Here is a 24,162-nt window from a genome sequence, read left to right as displayed (position 1 = left end):
GATCCCTGCTGAAAAAGAATACCTTATACCATGTTGAACATTGTAATTGTTCTGGTTACCAGAATGCCTTATTCACACATCATAGCCAGAAGTTATATGTAGCCTATCAGCCATATGAAGTTACAAGTAGTTGCACGGTTGTTAAAAAAATTGAAATTAATGTATCTACAAAACTAAAGTTACTTATTTTGTTGACTTTCATATGATGTACAAAAATTGCCGCTATGCCAAGTTCTACCCTTATGGGTTGGTTTCCTGGACACATATTAAAGGCATGGACACCAGTAGTTTGCCAGCTGAGAGTACTTAGCACCTCTGAACAGAGTGCCGCTCCAGACTTAATTTGCTGGCATAATTTGCCAACCGAGTGAAAACTGGCCGAAATGTCAGCAGTCAGATGCCTACCGGCGGGTGGTCCCTTAAACACACCGGGCCGAACAAAAGGCGAAAGAATTGCAGATGAACGGCAGATCAACATTCGGTGCGGCTTGTGCAGTCCCTAAGACTAGTCCTGGACTAAAAACCTATTTCAAGGGAGAATACCCATTGAACATGCTTTTTAGTCCAGGAATATACTTAATCTGTGTCCAGAAGACCAGCCTTTTTAGCATTTAAAACTTGAACTTCTCTGCATGTACTATTTCACAAATAACAACTAAACCCCCAAGAAACTCAATTTTATCCCACTTTCTAGGTGCTAACGTAAACTGCAAATGATTTGGCCCCGTCAGTTCATGTGAACTCTAACCTAGTAGAATGTGTGCCCGTCTCCACTGGTCCATATGAGAAAGAAATGTAAGCACGCCTAGGTTTACGAAAACTAATCACGCGGTCAACTGCAGCACAGATCGTGTGATGCTTTAGTGCGAGAGTGGTTCCGTACTTTGCTATTGCACATACAGAACCGGGGCTAGGCAGGCAGGCCAGGGCCCGAGAGGGAGTGGTTTATGTTGGGGAGGCTGTGTGATGGCAGATATCTGGACAGCGCATGGTCATCTCTGGGGTTTATTTATCCAAGGCCTCTAGACCTCGGACCAGACCTCCCTCAGTTTGTTAGGCTTCAAGGGGCCCCCTACCACACAGGGCAATTCCTCACATTCCATATTAGCTCCAATTTCCAGTTGCCTTTTCCCCTCATCCAATTGAACAAATTGAGTAACTAGCTGATCTCTAGTACCACCCCTGTATGCCACCATGATATGAATATCCTTTCCCACTCATCTCTGTCCACACTCACACACGGTATGTAGGCTAGACCTGGAGTCTGAGGTTTGCATTGAATTAAATCAAAAATCCCCTACAGTATGTAACGTTGTGTATGTATACTGATACAGTTGCAATTATACATGTATGCTTCTCAAGTATCACACTTCTTCACGTCTAAATCTAATTGGCAGTCCAATGGTCATCTTGAAGGCCTGGGTTGAAAGCTACATGTTATCCACCAACTGAAATGTTTTTTATAAATTGGCCAAATGATGCGTAGACTAAAAGAGAGTATGTCTCAGTCATGTAGGTGTGTGCTAATCTATTTAAATGTGAAGTCATTCTCTTCACAGTTTTTGAACAATGTACAAGATGAAAAGATTATAGAGCTGGGAGGAAATACCCTTAATGGTTCCATAAAGTGGCAACTATTGCTGTTGTTACACATCCAAAGTGCAAGTAGCAAGTTTATTTAACTTATCAGCAGTTTGTTGTCCCATCTTGATTGTTACGTATGCCAACCATAATCATTTGTTGTCATTTAACTTTCTGTAATAAAGTGGTTATCAAGACAAGTGCATGGATTTTTTTTCACTCCTGACTGCATTTATTTATTCAATAGAGCACAAATAATCTATACTTTATATTGCTTTTGTGCAGGCCTACACCCTCCTGGTGTATACATGTCTTACATTCACTCTATAATAAACTATATTGCCTTCAGACTCAGGTAAACAAAGTTAGAATGAAGTACTTGACAGTAGGCTGTGACAGAGAGGAAACAAATAACTACCTGGCAATAGTAGGAGGGTCTGCTCAAACCCCATTAGAAGTGAAATGCCCTACACCAGGGCAAGTAGAACCTACAGCTGTCAATGTTGAAGACCAACACCACACACACTCATCACAGCTGTTTGGGAAACTGCACAGCACAGTGGAATTAACCATGTCAGTAAATCCTTAGCAATTATGTGTAAATAGACACAACCCCTGCACACATAATACAGTACCAAACCGAGTATATCTTGTTTTATAAATCTCACTATTTAATTTAGGCCAAAGTCAAGCAAAGGAATTCACTTTGAAGGTGTGAACCATAGTCTGAGAGTTAGAATTGGTTTAAACCTATTTTAAAAGTAACATTGAATGTTTTACAGTTAACACTTGGTTTACTTTATAGAGTTGAAAACTCTCATGCCAATAAATAAGGCTAGTTTAGTACACAATTTAGACTATTCAGTCCCATGTATTTATGTGTGAGAAACTACTCGATTAATTTCTACTTTTATTTATATCCGACTCTGGATTAAAAAATAAAGTGTCTGTTTTATCAATAGATGGCATGTGTGATTGCTTCTTATAACCGAGATAAGGCAATTGGGAGTGTGCAGAACAGGGCAGGCAGCAGTGTGCTGAGTTTATTGAAAGAGTTCCTCTCTCTGACGCCCCCTCGCTCTCCCCCCTCCCCTCGATTTGAAGGGCTGCCTGGGTGGTCTCCCCCTCTCTCCACTTTGGTGAGCTGTTGCTTAGCAGCTAATAATAGGAGATGTTTGCAAAGTAATTTGCCTCTTCCTTGGCCAATGAGAACCAGAGCACTTTTCCATCAAACCACCCTTTTCAGGATTTGCAGAGGGGCTAACTTCTCCAAATGTTACTGCTACGGGATCAGAGGCAGACTTAGAGATCTGATCGAGACGTTCCTACTTCGAAACGTTGTTTTATAAGCTATTAGGACGGATGAAGACTGAAGGATCTATACGGATTTGGGCACATAATGTTGGGATGGAGTTGCAAGACTTTGGCTCAAGGAAAGACTAGAATATATTATCCAAACTTTTACCCGGTGGATGCGCTAGTATTCTATCTTGGATTATTGTCGCTTTTGCTGAACTCGCACTGTTTCTCTCTTGCTTTGCTCTGTGCTTTGTTTTCTTGTTTGGACTATGGCCTCGGATCCCAGAGTCCCAGGGGCCGGTGTTTTTGGAGATTTACCCCCAAATTATATGCGTTCTCCGCCGCCAGTAAACTCAGATCTTCTCCGGAGACCCAGCTACTGCCACGCTGCTTTCGCATTAAAACAGATTTCTAAGGTGATGAAATGCTTTCGATGGAATATGCTTAATGTTTCATTCATCGTCTCTGTGAATGAGTGTTATGTTCTGGTACTTTTGCGGAAACTGATGTTATTACTACTCGAATGGAGGAATATCAATTGAGGGAGTTTTATGTCAAAATGTCATACAATGTGATATACACGGTGATATTACACTCTAGTGATATTTCGGTGTTACATTGTAACATTTACTGGCACGCACTGATTTTACACTTCCAGCCCCGATCCCCCTATGAATGAGAATAACTTTATCCATTCATTTTTAGAAGCAATACAACTCAAAATAGTTATTTCTGCGTGTGTGGGATCTGTTCAACTCTGTTTGTAACAAGTTACACTCAGGGTCCCCGTTGTGGTCTAGTTTGTTTGAAAATGCAGTGGGTCTTACAGAGGAATTCACTGATTACGTTTTATCTGACAAAGCATCACTGGACCGCATGAACGCTTGGAAATGTGTCAAAACTCCTAAGTGAAACCAAAACATCTGTCCAGTGTCTGTACTAGACCGGTGACATTGTTTGTACAGTTTGAAAGGGTATAGTAGAAGGTCTTCAGACAGTGTTTTCATTTTAAATTATAGGAGAAGGGATTTTTGGTATAGAAACTGCTTATTGTCAAATCCTTGCATAGCCTGTAAGAAGGTATGTAGCCTATAAAGGAAAGTACGGTATAGTCTACATCACTCCTGACTCAAATATGTGCAATCTTGTCATCTTTTAACTTCCATTTAAAACTAGAAGTTGCGTTAGTGCACAACAGCATTGGGTTTCATATTTTTTTACCAGGAGGTTGTTAGGGGCAGCTGGCTGAGTGTTTAAAAAAGGAAATATAGTAAGATTGGACAAAAATGGAAGTCCAAGTACACAAAAGTGTTCAACTCAAATTGTATTGGTCACATACACATATTTAGCAGATGTTATTGCTGGTGGAGCGAAATGCTTTTCCTAGCTCCAACAGTGTAGTAATATTTAACAGTGTAGTACTATCTAAAACGATTCACAACCAAAAACACACATCTAAAAGTAAAATAATGGAATTAAGAAATATAGAAATGTTACATTGAGCAATGTCGGTGTGGCATTGACTAAGACACAGTAGAATAGAATACAGTATATACATATGAAATGAGTAAGGCAGTATGCAAACATGATAGCCTCTATTAGATGCTTATTTAATTCTAGTTGTTAATAGTGTATTACTCATGTGTAGTAGTCTACACAAGAACATCATAGAGTACTTGATATCCCATTTGACAACTATGCTGTTTATTTTTGTTAAGTCCAAACCATGTAACCATAATTGTGATGTCATGGGTTTTGATTCCATAGCAAACCCCCATGCCTCTGGTGATGAGTGGCACCTTGACCTCGCTTGTGCCAACTGTGAGGGCCAATTCCAATCCAAAGACTGGCCATTGCTTTACTCTTTTTTATGTTGGGCCCTCAATGACCTACTATCAATTAGGGTTCTGGCTGGTTATATTCTGATATTCACATGGTCTCTAGATCTGACATTAGCTCAGTGATGTATTTCACATAGATATGATTTGCTTACAGGACAACTGACAGGAAGACTCTCAAGTAGCTGACTAATACAGTAGATACTGTAATGTTGAACATGCCCTTAAGTACGTCAGGTTATCACAATGAAAGTCATACTCAAGTTAGCTATCTTATTAGCATAGCATTCTCTGCCCTTGTAGTTGAATCTTAGTAATACTAGAAAGACTACTATATTGAGTTTTTTTTATCTTACAGTTAGAAACAATGTAGTCTTCCATTGGTGAAAACTTTAACTTGTCTATGCCATAGCCATACAGTCCATGTAATGCAATATGTTGTTATTAATGTGTAATAACAATATAATAACACCTTTCTCTCCCTCCATGTTCCTCTTGTCTCTTTAGGGGAAGGCTGTGGGTCAGAAAGCCCCGTTGTGGGTTCGGGCGAGGTTCCAGGCTCTTCTGTTTTCTTTGGGCTGTCACATCCAGCGACATTGTGGGAAAGTCCTTTTCATTGGACTGCTTGTGTTCGGTGCCTTGTCTGTGGGTTTGCGGGTTGCTGCCATTGAGACGGACATTGAGCAACTGTGGGTTGAAGGTGAGTCTGGCGTTTCAGTTTTGGGGTATGGTTTGGGGGGGGGGGGTGTCTGGGAAGGGGAGAAAGGGGTCGTTTTTTTGCCCAAATGAACTTGTTGTAGACATTTTGCCATCTAAACTACTGAAGGGGGGACAGGAAACTGCATGGGTGCTGTCTGACTGATTTGTCGATCAGTAGTTGAGATGGCTGTTTTTTGTAGAGACGATCCTCTACAGTTGTTATTCATGATTGGGTGATATACAAAAATGTGTTTTTTTTTTCTTTGTAATCTTTTGTAAACATTGAAAGTTGTGGTACTTTGTAAGATCTGCACTTTTGAGTGTGTTTTTTGCTGATGCCAAAGTTGCTTTGCATTGGGAATGGAGAATGGGTCAAGATATTCCTACTTTATTGCACACAAGGAGCTAGCATTGGTGTTCACTGCACACGCAAGCCTTCTCTTGTTCTTCTCATCAGCCTTGTATTGTTTGCCATGGTGGTTCCATGATCCATGTTTTATTTGCCGTCCTTTCTGTGTGCAGGCTGGGTTATCTGTGCATATTCGGGCAGCTTTATTTGGTTTTCACACTGCCAAATTCCTTTTAAGCCCCCCTAGGCTTTTGCCGCACTCCTGATCCCAAGAGCAGATGGGCTGTGTGAATCGTTAGCCATCTTTGAGGAGCTGACCCTCCCCCCTAGCTCCCTGTGTGGTCCATAACTATTCTTGGATTCCATTCAACAATAAAAGCACCCCCTTTCCTACAAAAATATGTTAATACAACTGAAGATTTCCCACCTGTTTTGCACATTCTAAAAAGAGTCACAGCAGTTGTAGTATAAACACTCACTCAGTATCTGTGTATTTTATTCCGTACCAACACTTTGGCTGGGAAGGGGACTACTACTACTGTTGTCAATGAAATGCCTGTGGTCTGACACACTGTGTTTGAGTTTTTGTCAGATTGGTGAAGCCAAAGATTTTCAGATTTACTTGTCAGATTGTAGTTGAGTTGTCTGAGTCTGACTCACAAACAAGATGTGAAGTTATTGCAGTGTAATTTGTCATGATCACAGTATTTTGGTAATGTACTGGTGTGTATTTCATACACATTAAATAAGCTAACCGTTTGTCTTCTGAAAGGAGGTTGTTAGATGTAGCCATATGGGTTTGTTATGCCTAATCATGGAGTCATTCTGAGTGAAATGCCCAAATGCTGAAAAGGAATGCTGTTCCTTTAAGAGGCAGTGCCCATGTTTCTAAAGTTTCTGCCTGTGTTGTTTCCCCCAATAGCCCATTGACAAAGCTGCTCAGAGTTGAATGAAAAGTAAGTGGTTTGGTAACAAGGAGAGGTTAGATCTTCTCGCACGCACACACACACACACACACACGCACACGCACACGCACGCACACACACTTTTACAAAAGGAAATATTTCCTAATAGAACAGAGAAGTTCAGTGCTCTCTTAGAAAAGATGAGTGTCCAAAGAGCATTATTTTATTCATCAACAACTTACAGTCCGGACTCAAACTTTAAAAATAGCAAGTGTAGAAGGCTTAATATTTTCTCAGTACAGAACGCACATCTATAGGGTCTTCTTGTCAACACATGCAGAGGTGTATTCTGACCGCATATGAGGGATGAGGGTGCTGATATGAGGCCTCCTGGGCTCACACTTGGCCAGCTGGGAGTTCCTGAGAGCATATGCCCCCCCATCATATATCCTCAGGCCATATCTGTCCCCAACTCAACCCCCACTCAAATGTCACGTTTGCCACCGTGCTAGTATAGATGTCCGGCTGTTTGTGAAGTCAGACCACCAGGGTCCTTACCTTAGCCTACCCTATACCCTACCTGGCCTACTCCATTCTACCCAACCCTAACCTAGCCCAGGATAATGTGCTAAAACTTGTGCCATAGGACAGTAGAAAATAGTATTTTGGAGAGAATTTGTTTTCTGACCCTGATAATGCAAATCCCTGCTGTACACTGTCACTACAGCCTTAGCTGGGACTAGTATGTCTGTTCTGAATGTTGATATACTATTGGTGGTATATAAACCAGTAGTTGGTGCTAGTCAGAAACATATGGGAGTAGGTTTCTTCAAACTGAGGAAAGGTGTGGTAGTTAAACATATGGTACCTGTTAAGGTGTACATATGGGGTTGTGACAGATACAAGCCTAAGCGGTTCTTTCTCTAGGTGGACAGACGACTTCCACTGGTTGGCTAATACAGACAGAGTGCTGGCTAATAATGCATGCTAAATTCAGCTAAGGAACCTTTTTTTGTTAGTCATATGTTGTTTTCTTTAGATTTTTTTTTTGCTACCTCAGAAGCAATGAAGAGCAAGCAACAACACAGGAAAGGGGGCTAGCAGTCATGGGTGGGACCTGGGGAGAATGTGACCTAGCGTGTATTGTCTGTCGGAAGAAAAGGGGAATAATAAAGTGCAGGGAGATGAGGGTGGGGGTGGGGGAGCATTGGGGTTGAAGGTTTTAGGGGTATACACTTCAACATTTTCCCATTCCCTAAAAACAACAGTATGGCTTCTCTCTCAGGACACATTTCTCTCACCAGTTCAAGCAGGACTTAGAAGAAAAAGTATATTGCCTGGGTAGGGAGTTGTTTTTTCTGGATGTAATATATGTTTAGCTATAGCATTATTACTATGGCAACAGTAGATTACCCAAAAGGTTTGATATTTTGTAGTGGGTAAAATATACCACCAAAGACCAGCAAAAAGCTTTGAATAGAGCATTTAGAGTGGAAAATAAATGTTTACATGTAATGTACAAGTATGTACTGGTAGCCCACATGAACTAAACCCATCCTTCTTGACACAGTGTTTGTGATCTTGACAGACATATACACACAGACAAGCTGTGCAAATATTACAAAGTGACTTGGGATTTGTGTTTTAAAAAGAGACTGTAGAAGTGGGGAAAATAACATATACAGAGAGCATGAATGACCTACTCCAAATGGCGAACAGTAGGTACCTTCTAGAGCCCTAGCAGCACGAGGGGAACAGTAGGTACCTTCTAGAGACCTAGCAACACGAGGGGAACAGTAGGTACCTTCTAGAGCCCTAGCAGCACTAGGGGAACAGTAGGTACCTTCTAGAGACCTAGCAACACGAGGGGAACAGTAGGTACCTTCTAGAGACCTAGCAACACGAGGGGAACAGTAGGTACCTTCTAGAGCCCTAGCAGCACGAGGGGAACAGTAGGTACCTTCTAGAGACCTACCAACACGAGGGGAACAGTAGGTACCTTCTAGAGCCCTAGCAGCACGAGGGGAACAGTAGGTACCTTCTAGAGACCTAACAACACGAGGGGAACAGTAGGTACCTTCTAGAGCCCTAGCAGCACGAGGGGAACAGTAGGTACCTTCTAGAGACCTAGCAACACGAGGGGAACAGTAGGTGCCTTCTAGAGCCCTAGCAGCACGAGGGGATCAGTAGGTACCTTCTAGAGCCCTAGCAGCATGAGGCGAACAGTAGGTACCTTCTAGAGCCCTAGCAACACGAGGGGAACAGTAGGTACCTTCTAGAGCCCTAGCAGCACGAGGGGAACAGTAGGTACCTTCTAGAGCCCTAGCAGCACGAGGGGAACAGTAGGTACCTTCTAGAGCCCTAGCAGCACGAGGGGAACAGTAGGTACCTTCTAGAGCCCTAGCAGCATGAGGGAAACATGTGGACGTTTCAGTGTTTGGAACAGTTATCTAAACAAAAATGCAAGGTAAATGCTATAATTAATCAGAAAATACACAGTCTTCCAGTTCAGGGTCTGCTACAAGAGAATGAAAGGTCTATGAGGCATTATTGTAGGTGAATGGCAAGCCACAGTGCCCCAGCTAGATAAATAAACTCCAACTGCTGAGCCTCAGACCTCACCAGTAGAAAGAACAAACAAGGCCAGAGTCAACCTGGGTCAGTTGAAAATGTTTATTTCAACCCCCCCAACCCCCTCCCTCCCTTCCTTCGTTCCCCCCACACCTCCCACTACTCTGCAATCCTCCAGCCTCAGTCCTCTCCTCAAGGGGCAGACACAAGAGCTGAATGCAAAACCTCACCAGCTCCCTCAGTTATTGAAGTCGCCATTAACCAACCGTCCACTGTGGACAGAATTATAATATACAGTGCTAAGTTATATCCTTTTTGGAGATATACAGTATTAAAGCAGTGACTCATATAGCCAGCCACCTTATCTTTTCAAGTTATGTAGTGTTTATGGGACTTGGCTTTTTTACATGTATAGTTAAATTTCAGCACTATATGTAACTGTAGACCTGTTTAGCATCCTGTATTTTATGTTGCCAGTCCTTGCAACAGTCCTTGCAGACACTGGTGTGCGTTTTTGGGAGTGCTGAAGGCCTATCCCTGTTACAGACCTGCAAGCCCAGTCTCACACATCTCCTGTATAAATCTCTATTTCATTCACTTGGACAGTTTCTTAAATCCTGCCAAAAGAGATTGTTCTCCTTGGTCAACTTTAAATAAAGTGACACCAGTCACCTTTTTGGGTAGAGTTTGCCCATTTTCCTCCCCGCTTGTACCCCCTCTGGAAAAAGAAGAATGGAGAAAAACATTTTCTTTGTACTTGGTGTTGGGGGGGATGGTCCTTGGGCTCAATAAATGTATTTCTAGGCTGAATGAGACCAGCAATTTGGGACATTTTTGCCTTTCACCGTGGGATGAATGTATGTTTCAACCACACATTAAGCTGCATTAGCAGCCAGTGGAGTGCCTAATGTGACTATTTTTCGCAGCAGCCAACACTAGGGATGATTAGCATAATTAGTACAGGCAAGCCTATACATATGGAAATGGAAAGTGCCTAAATGCCAACACCAGTGGAAATTTATGTCAATGCTGACAGAAGTATCAAGATCTGAATAGATTGTAACTGAAACTGATTCTTTTTGCCTTTCGCTTTCAATGGTATTTTTTCAGTTCTTCCTCTCAAATTGAACTTCATTTCTCATCCTCTCACTTTTTGGGGTGAAGGAATACCTCAGTGTCCTCTCCTTTTACCACCTTGTCCAATTCAGACCCCCCCCCCCCCAACATACACACACACACAGACCGACACACACTGTATTTCTCGTTAAGGTAGAAAGCCAAGCCCCCAACGCCTGCATTGTTTTATTTGCTGGGAAAAAGTCTTGGTCCATTTGCTTTTGTTGTGAAAGTTCCCTCTTTATTTTTTCCTGCTTGTTGGGAAACATCTGAAAGAAATTCAGGAGGGGAGTGACAAAAGCCTGCATTCAATCTCTGCTGCTCTGCCTGCTTTCTCTCAGAATTAGGAGCCTCTCTATCTGCTAAGTAACACATTGAACTGGGATGGGGAGGTGCTGCTGATTCTGTAAAAGGATGGCCTACAGAAAATGGCAGTAGAACTAAAGCTTGATTTCAGCAGAGACTTGTTTCGCTCTCTACCAGCCAGGGCCAAATCTATCCCTCTGGTTTTATACTGCATGCTTTTTTAAATGGATAACAAAGAGGGGGGAATGGGCAAGATGACAGATTGACAGGTCCTAAACAGAACCATTCCAGCAAAGTCTATTTTCTATGCGAATGTATTTAAGTGAGGGAGTGAGTGAGTGAGTGGCGAGGCTGTGTGCGCATTTGAGTTTGTACATCTGTGATTTTGTATCCTAGAAGGTCTAATCTGTGCTACAGTACAACACCGTATATTCTTTGTTTTATTCCTTTGGCGGCTGAAGCAGGTAAAGCATGTCTCTTCCTTGTGGGACTTCCTCCAAAGCAGCATGGGTCCTTTCAGTGGCCTCCTAATCCAGCTAATCTGGCCCACAACACTTTGAAGGTGGTCTCCGCTAATGGAGACTGGAATTGGACCTAGAGCTTGCATGCGAATGGTGCTGCTGCTGGCTCAGTCCTAATTGTTAACTGGGTTAATAATTGGGTTTTTGTGATGGCGCCTAAAAGTCTCTGAGCGAAGCTGGAGAAGTAGCTCGGCTTCTTGTGTGGGACTTCTTCCTCATTTGATTGGATACATTGTGTTGCCTTTGACCAACACTTTTTGAGTTTGATCTCAACTGTTTACAATCACTAAACCTGTGCAGATGTATAGGCAGACAACATAACAGACAGGCATGGAGAGGGTATACATTGATACAGTACAGTATGGTACGGGTGTCTCCTGTGAGGTCTGTGGGGCTGGTCTTTTCCTGGGTGGTGGTGGGCTGGACATGAGGGAGATTGGAGCTGACAGGGTCCATCAGTGGTCTGACACCAAGGAGCAGGGGTCTTTATCTCCTTGGTTAATTACATGCCACTTTCCATACTGCCCACTGATAGGGGAGCTAACATACATACACAGACACACACACGCACCTGGCCCTGGGTGGGAGGCCTTCTCCCTGAAACCTGCTACCATTGTCTGTCTGCCTCTGGCCAGCCCCAACCCCCAGCCTTCTTCTGAGAAGAAGTGAGAACCCCATCTGGATAGAGATTAGCTTCAGCTTTAGCATAGGAATGGCTATGGTAGGCAGTCCTCGCTCCACTATGTCTGTGATATATACACGTTTGACTGATGGATAGTATCCCTGCATATGCTTGCAAGATGAGATGGACCATAACTGGGGATTAATTGGTCTGTAAAGGGGGTGTCACCTCCGGGGGTTGAAGTGAAAAATGGAACAGAGGGAGAACAAATGGAGGTGCTTTTCTTGGAGCGCAGCATCTTGACTGGAGTGGCTTTGTGAAGAAGTATGAGCTCCCTGATCTCTTCAACCATGTTATGTTGATATGATTTACTGTTATCTCATTTCCCCATCCAATATGGGATTGCTGAAGGACACTGAGAGCTACATGTCTTAGGTCTTGACAACTGTCTCTTAATTAAAAGTTATTTTGGCTTAATACTAACCCTTCACATCGGTTTCTGCAGGTTTTCAAAGGACACCAAATCCAGACACTTCTCTATAAATTTCCTGACTGCTTTGTGAAAAGTATTTGGGCGCCTGTCTCTTTAACGGCTCCTGGTTGCAGGCTAAGTGGATCAGAACAGAGAGTGAAGCAGAGCAGAGAGTGGAGCAGAGAGTGGAGCAGAGTGGAGCAGAGAGTGGAGCAGAGTGGAGCAGAGAGTGGAGCAGAGTGGAGCAGAGAGTGGAGCAGAGAGTGGGGCAGAGAGTGGAGCAGAGCAGAGAGTGGAGCAGAGTGGATCAGAGCAGAGAGTGGAGCAGAGCAGAGAGTGGATCAGAGCAGAGAGTGGAGCAGAGCAGAAAGCGGAGCAGAGTGGAGCAGAGCAGAGAGTGGAACAGAGCAGAGAGTGGAGCAGAGCAGAGAGTGGAGCAGAGCAGAGAGTGGAGCAGAGTGGAGCAGAGCAGAGAGTGGAGCAGAGCTAGTGAAGCCTCCATCTGGTGAGTGGTTGAGCTTTCTCTCACAGAGCAGAGCAGTGACTGAGTGTTGGGCCGGGGTTCTAGCTGGGTGGTCCAGATGGGCGGAACGAGACACAAATAGCTATAATTTACTTCAGGATCCCTGTAATTACAGGCCCAAAGCTTGAAAGTCAGTTCCTGTAGATGCCCCAATGTATTAAATATGAGCACAATGTCTCAAGTCAAACAAGTGTCTGTTCTTAAGTCTGGTTTGATTTTAATCAGAGTTCGAAAACAAGTTAACACGTACTAGTGTGAATGTAACCTGAGTGTTTCAGGTTGTTGTTCATTGGATAGGACAGTTTGTTCATGAGTGGCACCAAGGCTGACTTCAAAAGTTATGGCTTCACGAACATAAAGCACTTTGCTTTTGATTATTTGGAGCATGTGCACATTCTGCATGATTACAAATTACATTAGCTTACCTTCTTTTATGAATTCACAAGTAGGCTATGAAGGCTAGAAGAAAGCAGTGAAAGATTGTGATGTGTTTCCAAGCCAGTTATAACTTGATCTTACACTTCGAGATCCGTTTTTCTCCTCCCTCAATTAGAGGAGCTGGCTCAGGATTGGGAGAGGTGGTGCGAGGAAGACAGACAGAGGACGAGAGAGAGGGAGAGATGCGGAGAGGCGAGGTGGCCACAGCGAGAGCCAGCCTCTGCGGGATTGTCATGTAGTGGAACACGGAGGGGCAGACGAGCCCACTCTGATCCAGAGCGGTGTGTTTCATGTGCCCTTGGCATGGCCACAGATACCCTGCTCACTCTTTTCAGGGCAGCCTCTGGTAATTAGGGGGCTGGACTCCAGAGTTTCCTCTCAGGGCTTTGATGCTTTCAGCCCGGCTCTGCATACCACATCAACAGAATTTCTGCCTCGTTGTTCTCCCTCATCCAACCCTGGCACCACCTTTTGTTCTTTCTCTCTCCTAGTTTCTCCCTCTCCTTCTCTGATGGGTTAGTTCTGGTATGGTGGAAGTTTGCTGTAAAGAATGGATAGCATATCGTGCCTTCGTTTTTTACTGAAACTGTCTGTCTAGGCTAGAGGCTGTGTTTTTGGCTGTTTCAGTTTCTTACACATTCAAGCCCCAGGTGAAACAGACTGTGAAACTGAGGATGGTGGTGCTGCCATTCTGTGTCGTGCCGTGTTGTTAGTGATGGGGTTTGGGCACAGTGAGGAGGATTTCCCTAACAGGACACATCTGCTTCACAGAGGGAGCCAATGAGAAGCTTTGACTCATTTCTCTTGGCTAGACGTTTTGTGTCTGAAGTTCCTTCAAAACCAACATTGGCAAGGGTGTTGGCCAATCTGTGTTCATGTGTGTGTACTGCGTTCACTACACTCACGCGACACTCATTTCAATGCAGGGAGCCAACTCTGAACTTGTTTGTGTGTGTCTGCAATGCTTGTTGCATAGTCTGATAATAATATGAGCTGTGCATAGTCATAATCAGCAGATTTCTCCCCTTCTCTCTCTCTCCATCTCTCCCTCCATCTCTCCACCCCTCTCTCTCTGCTGTGGTCTCTGTATCACTTGGACCCATGCCAAGGTCTCTGGTTTGAACTACACAGCGATTTAGAATCTAAGTCTTGGAGAGTCGGGAGGAGGGGTTGGCAGAAAGTTGGACATTTGAAACTCAGCCTAATTAATGACTTTTTTTCCCACCACCCTGGTTGCTATTAAATTAAACTGTGAATCTTAAAACTGTGAGTCTTCAAAAGGGTATATTTCTAGAACTGTACAATCTGTGGACCTTTCTGTTCTTCACTCTCTCTGTTGATTGACGTTTCAACTTGCGTCATGCTTCCTCTGCAGTGGTAATAAGGCTGAGCTGTCTTGCCACATCGCAGCGCAATGAACATAAATAACCCGTTAGCTCTTATATACGTGAGAGATGAGATGAATCTTTAACCCAATCCCCCCTCTCCATCTCTCTTCTTCTCTCTTCTAGCCGGTAGCCGAGTGAGTCGGGAGCTGCGCTACACCAAGGAGAAACAGGGAGAGGAGTCTGTGTTCACATCACAGATGCTCATACAAACCCCCAAACAGGAAGGGACCAACATTCTGACCCAGGGTGCTTTGCTGCTTCACCTGGAGGCAGCGCTCTCGGCCAGCAAGGTCCAGGTGTCTCTGTTTGGAAAGTAGGTAGACCCATGGGATCACTGGTGATTACGTCACAGCTAAAGAAAGGGGGTTGTCTGGGCTCACATATATGTCATGTTCTGTATGTCTTCTCTCCTCAGATCATGGGATCTTAATAAAATCTGCTACAAATCTGGTGTCCCTATCATAGAAAATGTCATGATTGAAAGGGTAAGTTGATTTTTTTTTTAAGGAAATATCCCTGCCTGTAATTTTTTGTCCATGACTATTCACATGTGTGTTTTTATTCTGTATTATGTACTCTTGATAGTTTGCTTAATAACTGATGAATGTATCCATGGTTTGCAGATGATTGACAAGCTGTTCCCCTGTATGATTGTTACCCCACTGGACTGTTTCTGGGAAGGTGCAAAGCTACAGGGGGGGTCAGCATACTTACCGTAAGTTCCAGAATAATTGTTCTTCAAATGATGCAAATTGTTTTCTTCCATATTGCTTGGAAATACAGAATGTGTTTATACGAGTCAGCTATCTTGAATCCCAGTATTAGAGTTACGTTAGGGCCCGTACCCAGCTAGCTTGGCCTCTTTCACCTTATTCATACGTTGGGTTTGGCAGGGGCCAGGGAATGTGACTTGGCTACAAAATCTCAATTGACCTCCTGGTTCTCCCACACTCTTCATAACAATAGGCTTTAGTTTGGATCCAATACAGTGGTGAGGGTAATAACCTACAGTGGCGGCGGTAATAACCTACAGTGGCGGCGGTAATAACCTACAGTGGCGGCGGTAATAACCTACAGTGGCGGCGGCAATAACCTACAGTGGTGGCAGCAATAACCTACAGTGGCGGCGGCAATAACCTACAGTGGCGGCGGTAATAACCTACAGTGGTGGCAGCAATAACCTACAGTGGCGGCGGTAATAACCTACAGTGGTGGCAGCAATAACCTACAGTGGCGGCGGCAATAACCTACAGTGGCGGCGGTAATAACCTACAGTGGTGGCAGCAATAACCTACAGTGGCGGCGGTAATAACCTACAGTGGCGGCGGCAATAACCTACAGTGGCGACGGTAATAACCTACAGTGGCGGCGGTAATAACCTACAGTGGCGGCGGCAATAACCTACAGTGGCGGCGGTAATAACCTACAGTGGTGGCAGCAATAACCTACAGTGGCGACGGTAATAACCTACAGTGGCGGCGGTAATAACCTACAGTGGCGGCAGCAATAACCTACAGTGGCGACGGTAATAACCTACAGTGGTGACGGTAATAACCTACAGTGGTGACGGTAATAACCTACAGTGGCGGCAGCAATAACCTACAGTGGCGGCGGTAATAACCTACAGTGGCGACGGTAATAACCTACAGTGGCGGCAGCAATAACCTACAGTGGCGACGGTAATAACCTACAGTGGCGGCAGCAATAACCTACAGTGGCGACGGTAATAACCTACAGTGGTGACGGTAATAACCTACAGTGGCGGCAGCAATAACCTACAGTGGCGACGGTAATAACCTACAGTGGTGACGGTAATAACCTACAGTGGCGGCAGCAATAACCTACAGTGGCGACGGTAATAACCTACAGTGGTGACGGTAATAACCTACAGTGGCGGCAGCAATAACCTACAGTGGCGACGGTAATAACCTACAGTGGCGACGGTAATAACCTACAGTGGTGGCGGCAATAACCTACAGTGGCGACGGTAATAACCTACAGTGGCGGCGGTAATAACCTACAGTGGCGGCGGTAATAACCTACAATGGCGGCGGTAATAACCTACAGTGGCGGCGGCAATAACCTACAGTGGCGACGGCAATAACCTACAGTGGCGGCAGCAATAACCTACAGTGGCGACGGTAATAACCTACAGTGGTGGCGGTAATAACCTACAGTGGCGGCGGTAATAACCTACAGTGGCGGCGGTAATAACCTACAGTGGCGGCGGTAATAACCTACAGTGGCGGCGGTAATAACCTACAGTGGCGGCAGCAATAACCTACAGTGGCGGCAGCAATAACCTACAGTGGCGACGGTAATAACCTACAGTGGTGGCGGTAATAACCTACAGTGGCGGCAGCAATAACCTACAGTGGCGACGGTAATAACCTACAGTGGCGGCGGTAATAACCTACAGTGGCGACGGTAATAACCTACAGTGGCGGCGGTAATAACCTACAGTGGCGGCGGTAATAACCTACAGTGGCGACGGTAATAACCTACAGTGGCGACGGTAATAACCTACAGTGGCGACGGTAATAACCTACAGTGGCGACGGTAATAACCTACAGTGGTGGCGGTAATAACCTACAGTGGTGGCAGCAATAACCTACAGTGGCGACGGTAATAACCTACAGTGGCGGCAGCAATAACCTACAGTGGCGACGGTAATAACCTACAGTGGCGACGGTAATAACCTACAGTGGCGGCGGTAATAACCTACAGTGGCGGCGGTAATAACCTACAATGGCGGCGGTAATAACCTACAGTGGCGGGAACAATAACCTACAGTGGCGGCGGTAATAACCTACAGTGGCGACGGTAATAACCTACAGTGGCGACGGTAATAACCTACAGTGGCGACGGTAATAACCTACAGTGGCGACGGTAATAACCTAACATCAAGCTGTGACTAAAGAGCCGGTTAGCCTTGTTGTTAGGAAGAGGCCTACTTCAGTCGTCACCTATACTTTTCCTGACGTGTTGTTGTTAGGAAGAGGCCTACTTCAGTCGTCACCTATGCTTTTCCTGTCGTGGGGGCTAACCCCCGCACACACACACACACACATACTGCCATGCACACACAGTCCCCCAGCTGAGCAGGGGAAGGCCCGCATGGAAAGGGGACAGGGGGAGGGAGGGAGGGATGGCTGCTACTGGGTGGGTTGGTAAAGGGGACAGGGAGAGGGAGGGAGGGAGGGAGGGAGGGAGGGAGGGAGGGAGGGAGGGAGGGAGGGAGGGAGGGAGGGAGGGATGGCTGCTACTGGGTGGGTTGGTAAAGGGGACAGGGAGAGGGAGGGAGGATGAGATGGCTGCTACTGACTGGGTGGGTTGGTAAAGGGGAGGGAGGGAGGGGATGGCTGATACTGGGTGGGTTGGTAAAGGGGACAGGGAGAGGGAGAGGGAGGGAGGGAGAGATGGCTGCTACTGGGTGGGTTGGTAAAGGGGAGGGAGGGGGAGGATGGCTTATACTGGGTGGGTTGGTAAAGGGAACAGGGAGAGGGAGGGAGGGAGAGATGGCTGATACTGGGTGGGTTAGTAAAGGGGACAGGGAGAGGGAGGGAGGGAGAGATGGCTGATACTGGGTGGGTTGGTAAAGGGGGGCAGGGAGAGGGAGGGAGGGAGGGAGAGATGGCTGCTACTGGGTGGGTTGGTAAAGGAGACAGGGAGAGGGAGGGAGAGATGGCTGCTACTGGGTGGGTTGGTAAAGGGGGGCAGGGGAGCCTTTGGGTCAGACAATGGTAAGCATTCTTTCAGTTTACGAGTGAGTGTCCATCAGTGAGGGGGCCCTGGAGGGGGGCTCAGCTTTGTCAGCAACGAGTAACACTGTGCATTCTCATGGTAATCGCCCGGGCTCCGAGCTGTAAGTTGTCCAACAAATAAAAAGTGCATTATTCAAGTCTTGGTCCCCAAAGAGCGTATAATAAATTAACAGTGGAGTTTGGTTATTTTACGATGCTTTTTACCATATTCCTTGCTAATTCTCTCTAAATTGATAGTTAAATTACTTAATTTTCTTTCACTTTCTGTGTATCAAAAAGTTGGATTATAAATTCTACTAAAACCAATAGTTCAATTTTAGAGTCTGGTTTTGAAACTAGTTTTCTGCAGCCACATGCCTGCACATTGAACAACAAACAGTTTTTTTTCTCTCTCTCTCTCTCTCTCTCTCTCTCTCTCTCTTTCTCTCTCTCTTTCTCTCTCTCTCTCTCTCTCTCTCTCTCTCTCTCTCTCTCTCTCTCTCTCTCTCTCTCTCTCTCTCTCTCTCTCTCTCTCTCTCTCTCTCTCTCTCTCTCTCTCTCTCTCTCTCTCTCTCTCTCTCTCTCTCTCTCTCTCTCTCTCTCTCTCTCTCTCTCTCTCTCTCTCTCTCTCTCTCTCTCTCTCTCTCTCTCTCTCTCTCTCTCTCTCTCTCTCTCTCTCTCTCTCTCTCTCTCTCTCTCTCTCTCTCTCTCTCTCTCTCTCTCTCTCTCTCTCTCTCATGTAGTGTGAGAGGAGAGAGTAGGGAAGAGCCTTTGATGATCACAGATCCACAAGTATTCCCCTAAATCACAGTGTTGAAATATGTTCTTAAAAATGTCTTTGTTGTTATTTATTTGCTGTTTCTTTTTGCTGTTCTGAAGAGAGCTGGGGGTGGCCTGGCCACTGAGGCTAATGCCCCTCTAGCTTCCGCTTCAGTTCAGCCGAGTTTAATGCAAAAAGAGGGAGAGAGAGAGAGAAAGAGAGAGAGAGAGAGAGGAAGAGAGAGGGAGAGGGAGAGAGAGAAAAAAATCTTTAGAGAACAAAGAGCAGCAATCTATGGAAAAACAAAAGGGCCTAGGCCGGTTCACTCAAGCAAAAAATAGCAGATAAAGGAGCCTCTCTTTGCAAGCAGGAGCAAAGGCGCTTGGTATGTGGGAATGGGAGACTAGCAGCTTTATTTGAAGCCACTCTCTTCATGAATCATTGGAGTGAGGTTGGGCCCAGAGTTAGGACACTTCGGGGATTCCTTTCTCTCTCTCTACCAACTAAAGTAAATGGCCTCGAAGTATCTAGATAAAAACATATATATATACTTTTTATATGATTGGTACAACATTATTTTATGACTTTTAATGTTCCGAGTTCTAGTTTTTGTGTTCACATTTTTTTAATATAGTTTGATTATTGGATTTTTTGGAGGTGCGAGAATGTAAAATTAGAACATAAAATCGACCAATAGGGTTATATATTTGCCATGAGACATCTTTAGATTATTGTAAGAAATAAATGGTACAATTTAACACAGGACAAAGTCAAAAAGATTTTGATGATCATCTACAGCACCTGACTACTCCAGAAAATGGAGACATTACGACCTATGCAGCCAAGGCCATTTCCCGTTGTCTGGTGTATTATGGGTAATGTGATATGATTTAGATGTCACAAGGGCCATCTTGTAAAGCAGGGGTGCTTCCTCTTGACAAGTACTCTCCTTGTATTAGTGGGAGCCACTGAGTTAGCGCACTGTACAAAGTTGACTTTGTGCAGCCAAAGCTGTCAACTGACACCAAAGCATTATCCCTCAGGCCACATAATTGCCTGCTCTTTGGGGCAAATTATACATTTTGCATGGGAGGAGGACCCAAAGGCAGCAGCAGCGAAAGGCTTCAGGATTAGGCCTTTTGAAAGGCTCTGTGAACATCACACCACTGAACAGTGTGAGAGGCAGGCAGGCAATCAGCCCGGCCTCCCAGCAGAGAGAGCACACAGACAGGCTCCCTGCTCAGCTCAGCCACCAGCCAGCCAGCCCTCTCACTGCTCTACTGCAGCCTTATCAAGATGTCTGCGAGACAGAGGTAATTGTTATGACTTGATGCACAAAGTTAAGAAATAGGAGCGAGCAGCCTGCCGCCGTGCCTTTCCCTCTGCATTGTGGCCCCGTGTAACAGGATAATAAACGCTACTTTATAAACGCAGCATCTGCAGCTCCTCGCCACCAAGGAGAGTACTGGAGAGGCAGGGCAAGACCAGAACCACCCAATGGCATACAGGAAGGCAGGGAAGTCTGGAGGTGTAGGAACAGTGGCATGGGGTGCAGCTGGAAGAGGAAAGGAAAAAGAAGATCCAGAAGGTTCTGCAGAAAGAGCACAGCTGAACTGCACTGGAGAGGACTGTATATAAAGACATGCTGTGACGCAGATTGCTATGTCCATGTTATCTCTCTACTGTCCCCTGCGACTCCCTCTGAGCCTGTATGCTTCTCTATTCCTCTACAGGGGGATGCCTGACATCCAGTGGATGAACCTGGACCCTCTGAAGCTGATGGAGGAGCTCAGCCAGTTCACAAGTCTGGAGGGCTTCAGGGAAATGCTGGACAAGGCCCAGGTGGGTCACGCTTACATGAACCGCCCCTGCCTGGACCCCAACGACCCCGAGTGCCCCCTCAGCGCCCCCAACAAGGACCTGAGAGAGGTAAGCTAGCGCCACAGTACCCCTATCCCCCTTCCACCTCTCCATCTCTGCCTCTCTATCTCCTTCCACCACCACTCTCCCTTTCTTTTAAAGAAGAGGGTATTTTAGTGAGCCCAATGTGCCTGGTTGTTAAATAAGCTAACTGTTGGCCCTGCCTGTCTGTCTGTCTCCCTCCACAGAGTCCTGACATTGCCGGGCGGCTCCAAGGCGGTTGCCACGGCTTCTCCAAAAAGTTCATGCACTGGCAGGAGGAGCTTATCCTGGGCGGCCGGGTCAAGGACACCCAGAATGCTTTGCAGAGGTAAGAGGGGGAGGGGTGTACACCAGGGCCAGGGGAGGATTGAGGGTGAGTGAAGGGAGTGGCGCGAGGACAGGGAGGGCCTAGCTAGCAGTGAGGAATCCCTCTGACTCCTAAGAACCTCACACAGCCAAGGAATGCCTCTGACTCCTAAGAACCTCACACATCCGAGGAATGCCTCTGACTCCTAAGAACCTCACACAGCCGAGGAATGCCTCTGACTCCTAAGAACCTCACACAGCCGAGGAATGCCTCTGACTCCTAAGAACCTCACACAGCCGAGGAATGCCTCGCATGAAGCAGGATCAGTTTCCTCCTCTGGCCCCTGCGTGGGAAAGATCAATCAAACATGATGGACAGCCACATAAACTAAAGACAGATTTGTTGTGGAGAGGAGTGGGGGGGAAAGGCAGCCTCTCCTTTAAGTCAGAGAATGAAAAAGGGGACATCAAAGATAATTCCAAATACAAGGGTGTACTACCACACATTTCTAATGCTAAGGATATGTAAAACATCTTATGTATTTAAGACACATTTCCTGGGCTCTGTTATGTATTATGAATGATTTCTTTTATTTCAATTGAATTTAAAACCACAGCACAAATATGAATGGATTGACAGTGTTGGGCCTCTGCCCAGATCACGACCCTGGCAAATATGGAGGGAGGTATACAGTCATTTAAAGCCACAGAGTTTTTTCCATGATATGATTTACGATAATCTCATTCACATTTTTAACACCACAACTCTCACATCGGTGCCAAGTTGCCTTCAGGTCCATCTGTGCTCGCTGTGGAAAAAGGCATCAAGACACCTGCTTTCACCCGTTCAGTCAATAGACCCTGTATCTGCATTCAGAAACACTAGCCAACAGCTGAATTCTCCACCCGTTTCTCCACGTACTCTGTATAGAACCACCTATTGGTTGATATGCCACTAATCAGAGTATGTATTATCTATGACAGCCGTCACAGGAGTCCCCTAACAAGAGGACTCATAACGTTTTTCTGTACTATTTGGGGGTTTTGAATGTGGAGAACATGACTCCTCTGTGTGGCCTGAGCTCACTTGGCTGCAGGCGTCTGACGGTGTCTCTCTCTCTCTCTGCCTCCTGCAGTGCGGAGGCCCTCCAGACCATGTTTCTCCTGATGAGCCCCAAGCAGCTCTATGAGCACTTTAAGGACGACTATGAGATCCATGACATCAACTGGAACGAGGACAAGGCCACCGCCATCCTGGAGTCCTGGCAAAGGAAGTTTGTAGAGGTATGTTTGGGTCAAAAGTGGCACACTCATTAGTGCACTACACCTGGTCAAAAGTATCAAACTATATAGGGAATAGGATGCCATTTGGTATGAAGCCTATGTTTCTGGACCCTAGCGCCCCGCCTCTGCCACCTGCACCTTTCAACAACCTGTCTTGACCCGTTTGAGTAATATGCCGGCAAATAAGAAATCAGAGAACAAATCATAGAGCGTTCTTTAGGTTGGCCTCAGGTCGGCTTGTTTTTCCCTACTCCTTTAAATTTGAGTCATGCTGTTTACCCACCACATGCATAGAGGACTGGCTTTGGCCCAGGGACTGCAACCTCTGCCTGAATTCCATCAATCCTCAACTGCCTAGTAAACAGAGTCCTCCAAGGAGGCCACTGACAGACTACCAGTTATAGGAACAAGCTGTTTTTGTGATAGCTGACACCCAGCATGCTGACTGAAGGAGTGGGAGGGTCATGCCTCCACCAATGCCCGCTCGCAAGAGAGGAGAAGAGGGAGAGAGTGAACGGGAGATGAGGAGAGGGTCACTGTAAAAACAAAGTGCTGATGGAGTAGCTTGAGAGACCACGTGATCTAATTTGATCTCCTTGACCCTTGCTCTCTGGTATCTGTAGTCCTTATTTGTCAAGCTTCATAGGGGCTCACCTATATCTTGTTTGCGTGTTGTTGGCCCAAAATAGTAAGTTATGGGCATGCACTGATCAAACTAGATCACTACTACTGGCTTATAATATAAATAAATGACTTCTATTATTGACCCTCACCTCATTTAAAATAAAGTGATTTAATCCCCCCCCCCCCCCCCCCCCCCCCCCCCCCCCCCACCAGGTGGCTCATGGCAGTATCCCCCAGAACTCCACTTCAGAGATCCACGCTTTCTCCACCACCACCCTCAACGACATCATGAAGTCCTTCTCTGATGTCAGTGTCATCCGGGTGGCTGGAGGCTACCTGCTCATGGTAAGAAGTAGTAACCGACTCTCTCTACTGTAGGTTCATCATTGATATCAGTGGTTCAGTACGGATGCATATTTGCCTGTGCTGAGTTCAAAGTTCAAATCCTCACCCTCTCTCTTCTCTACCGTCCTATTCCAGCTGGCCTACGCCTGTGTGACCATGCTCCGTTGGGACTGTGCCAAGTCCCAGGGGGCCGTGGGGCTGGCTGGTGTGCTCCTGGTGGCTCTGTCTGTGGCAGCTGGCCTGGGGCTGTGCTCTCTGCTGGGCCTGTCCTTTAACGCTGCCACCACACAGGTTCTCCCCTTCCTGGCTCTGGGGATCGGTGTGGATGACATGTTCCTTCTGGCCCACTCCTTCACTGAGACTGGCATCAACATCCCCTTTAAGGTAAGCTAGCTACCTCCACTCCCCAAGCCCCCTAGTTCAATCACCTGTAGATCCACTGTAACCTCATACTTAGTCTCTGTCCCAAAATCCTGGCTCTGGTCAACATTAGTGCAGTATATAGGGAATAGGGTGCCATTTGTGACGCATTCTTAGTTATATTAGTTAGAATGACAACAGTTACTTATA

General features: G+C 45.7%; 1 protein-coding gene across 1 annotated transcript in view; it reads left to right on the top strand.

Moving 5' to 3' along the window:
- Window positions 1–2,744: 2,744 nt before the first annotated feature.
- The window catches only part of LOC110508734 (protein patched homolog 1), a 35,552-nt gene continuing 14,134 nt past the window's right edge, over window positions 2,745–24,162 (top strand). The window contains exons 1-10 of the mRNA XM_021589492.2: window positions 2,745–3,296; window positions 5,226–5,418; window positions 14,752–14,941; window positions 15,044–15,113; window positions 15,252–15,343; window positions 20,865–21,060; window positions 21,240–21,361; window positions 22,476–22,623; window positions 23,461–23,592; window positions 23,728–23,976. Coding sequence (XP_021445167.2) covers window positions 3,150–3,296; window positions 5,226–5,418; window positions 14,752–14,941; window positions 15,044–15,113; window positions 15,252–15,343; window positions 20,865–21,060; window positions 21,240–21,361; window positions 22,476–22,623; window positions 23,461–23,592; window positions 23,728–23,976 — 1,539 coding nt within the window. The 5' untranslated portion in view covers window positions 2,745–3,149. The remainder of the gene's footprint in view (window positions 3,297–5,225; window positions 5,419–14,751; window positions 14,942–15,043; window positions 15,114–15,251; window positions 15,344–20,864; window positions 21,061–21,239; window positions 21,362–22,475; window positions 22,624–23,460; window positions 23,593–23,727; window positions 23,977–24,162) is intronic.

The sequence above is a fragment of the Oncorhynchus mykiss genome, chromosome 28 (genome assembly GCF_013265735.2).
Source record: "Oncorhynchus mykiss isolate Arlee chromosome 28, USDA_OmykA_1.1, whole genome shotgun sequence".
NCBI lineage: Eukaryota > Metazoa > Chordata > Actinopteri > Salmoniformes > Salmonidae > Oncorhynchus > Oncorhynchus mykiss.
The sequence above is the reverse complement of the archived record's forward strand: the minus strand, read 5'-3'. Positions and strand labels throughout refer to the sequence as shown.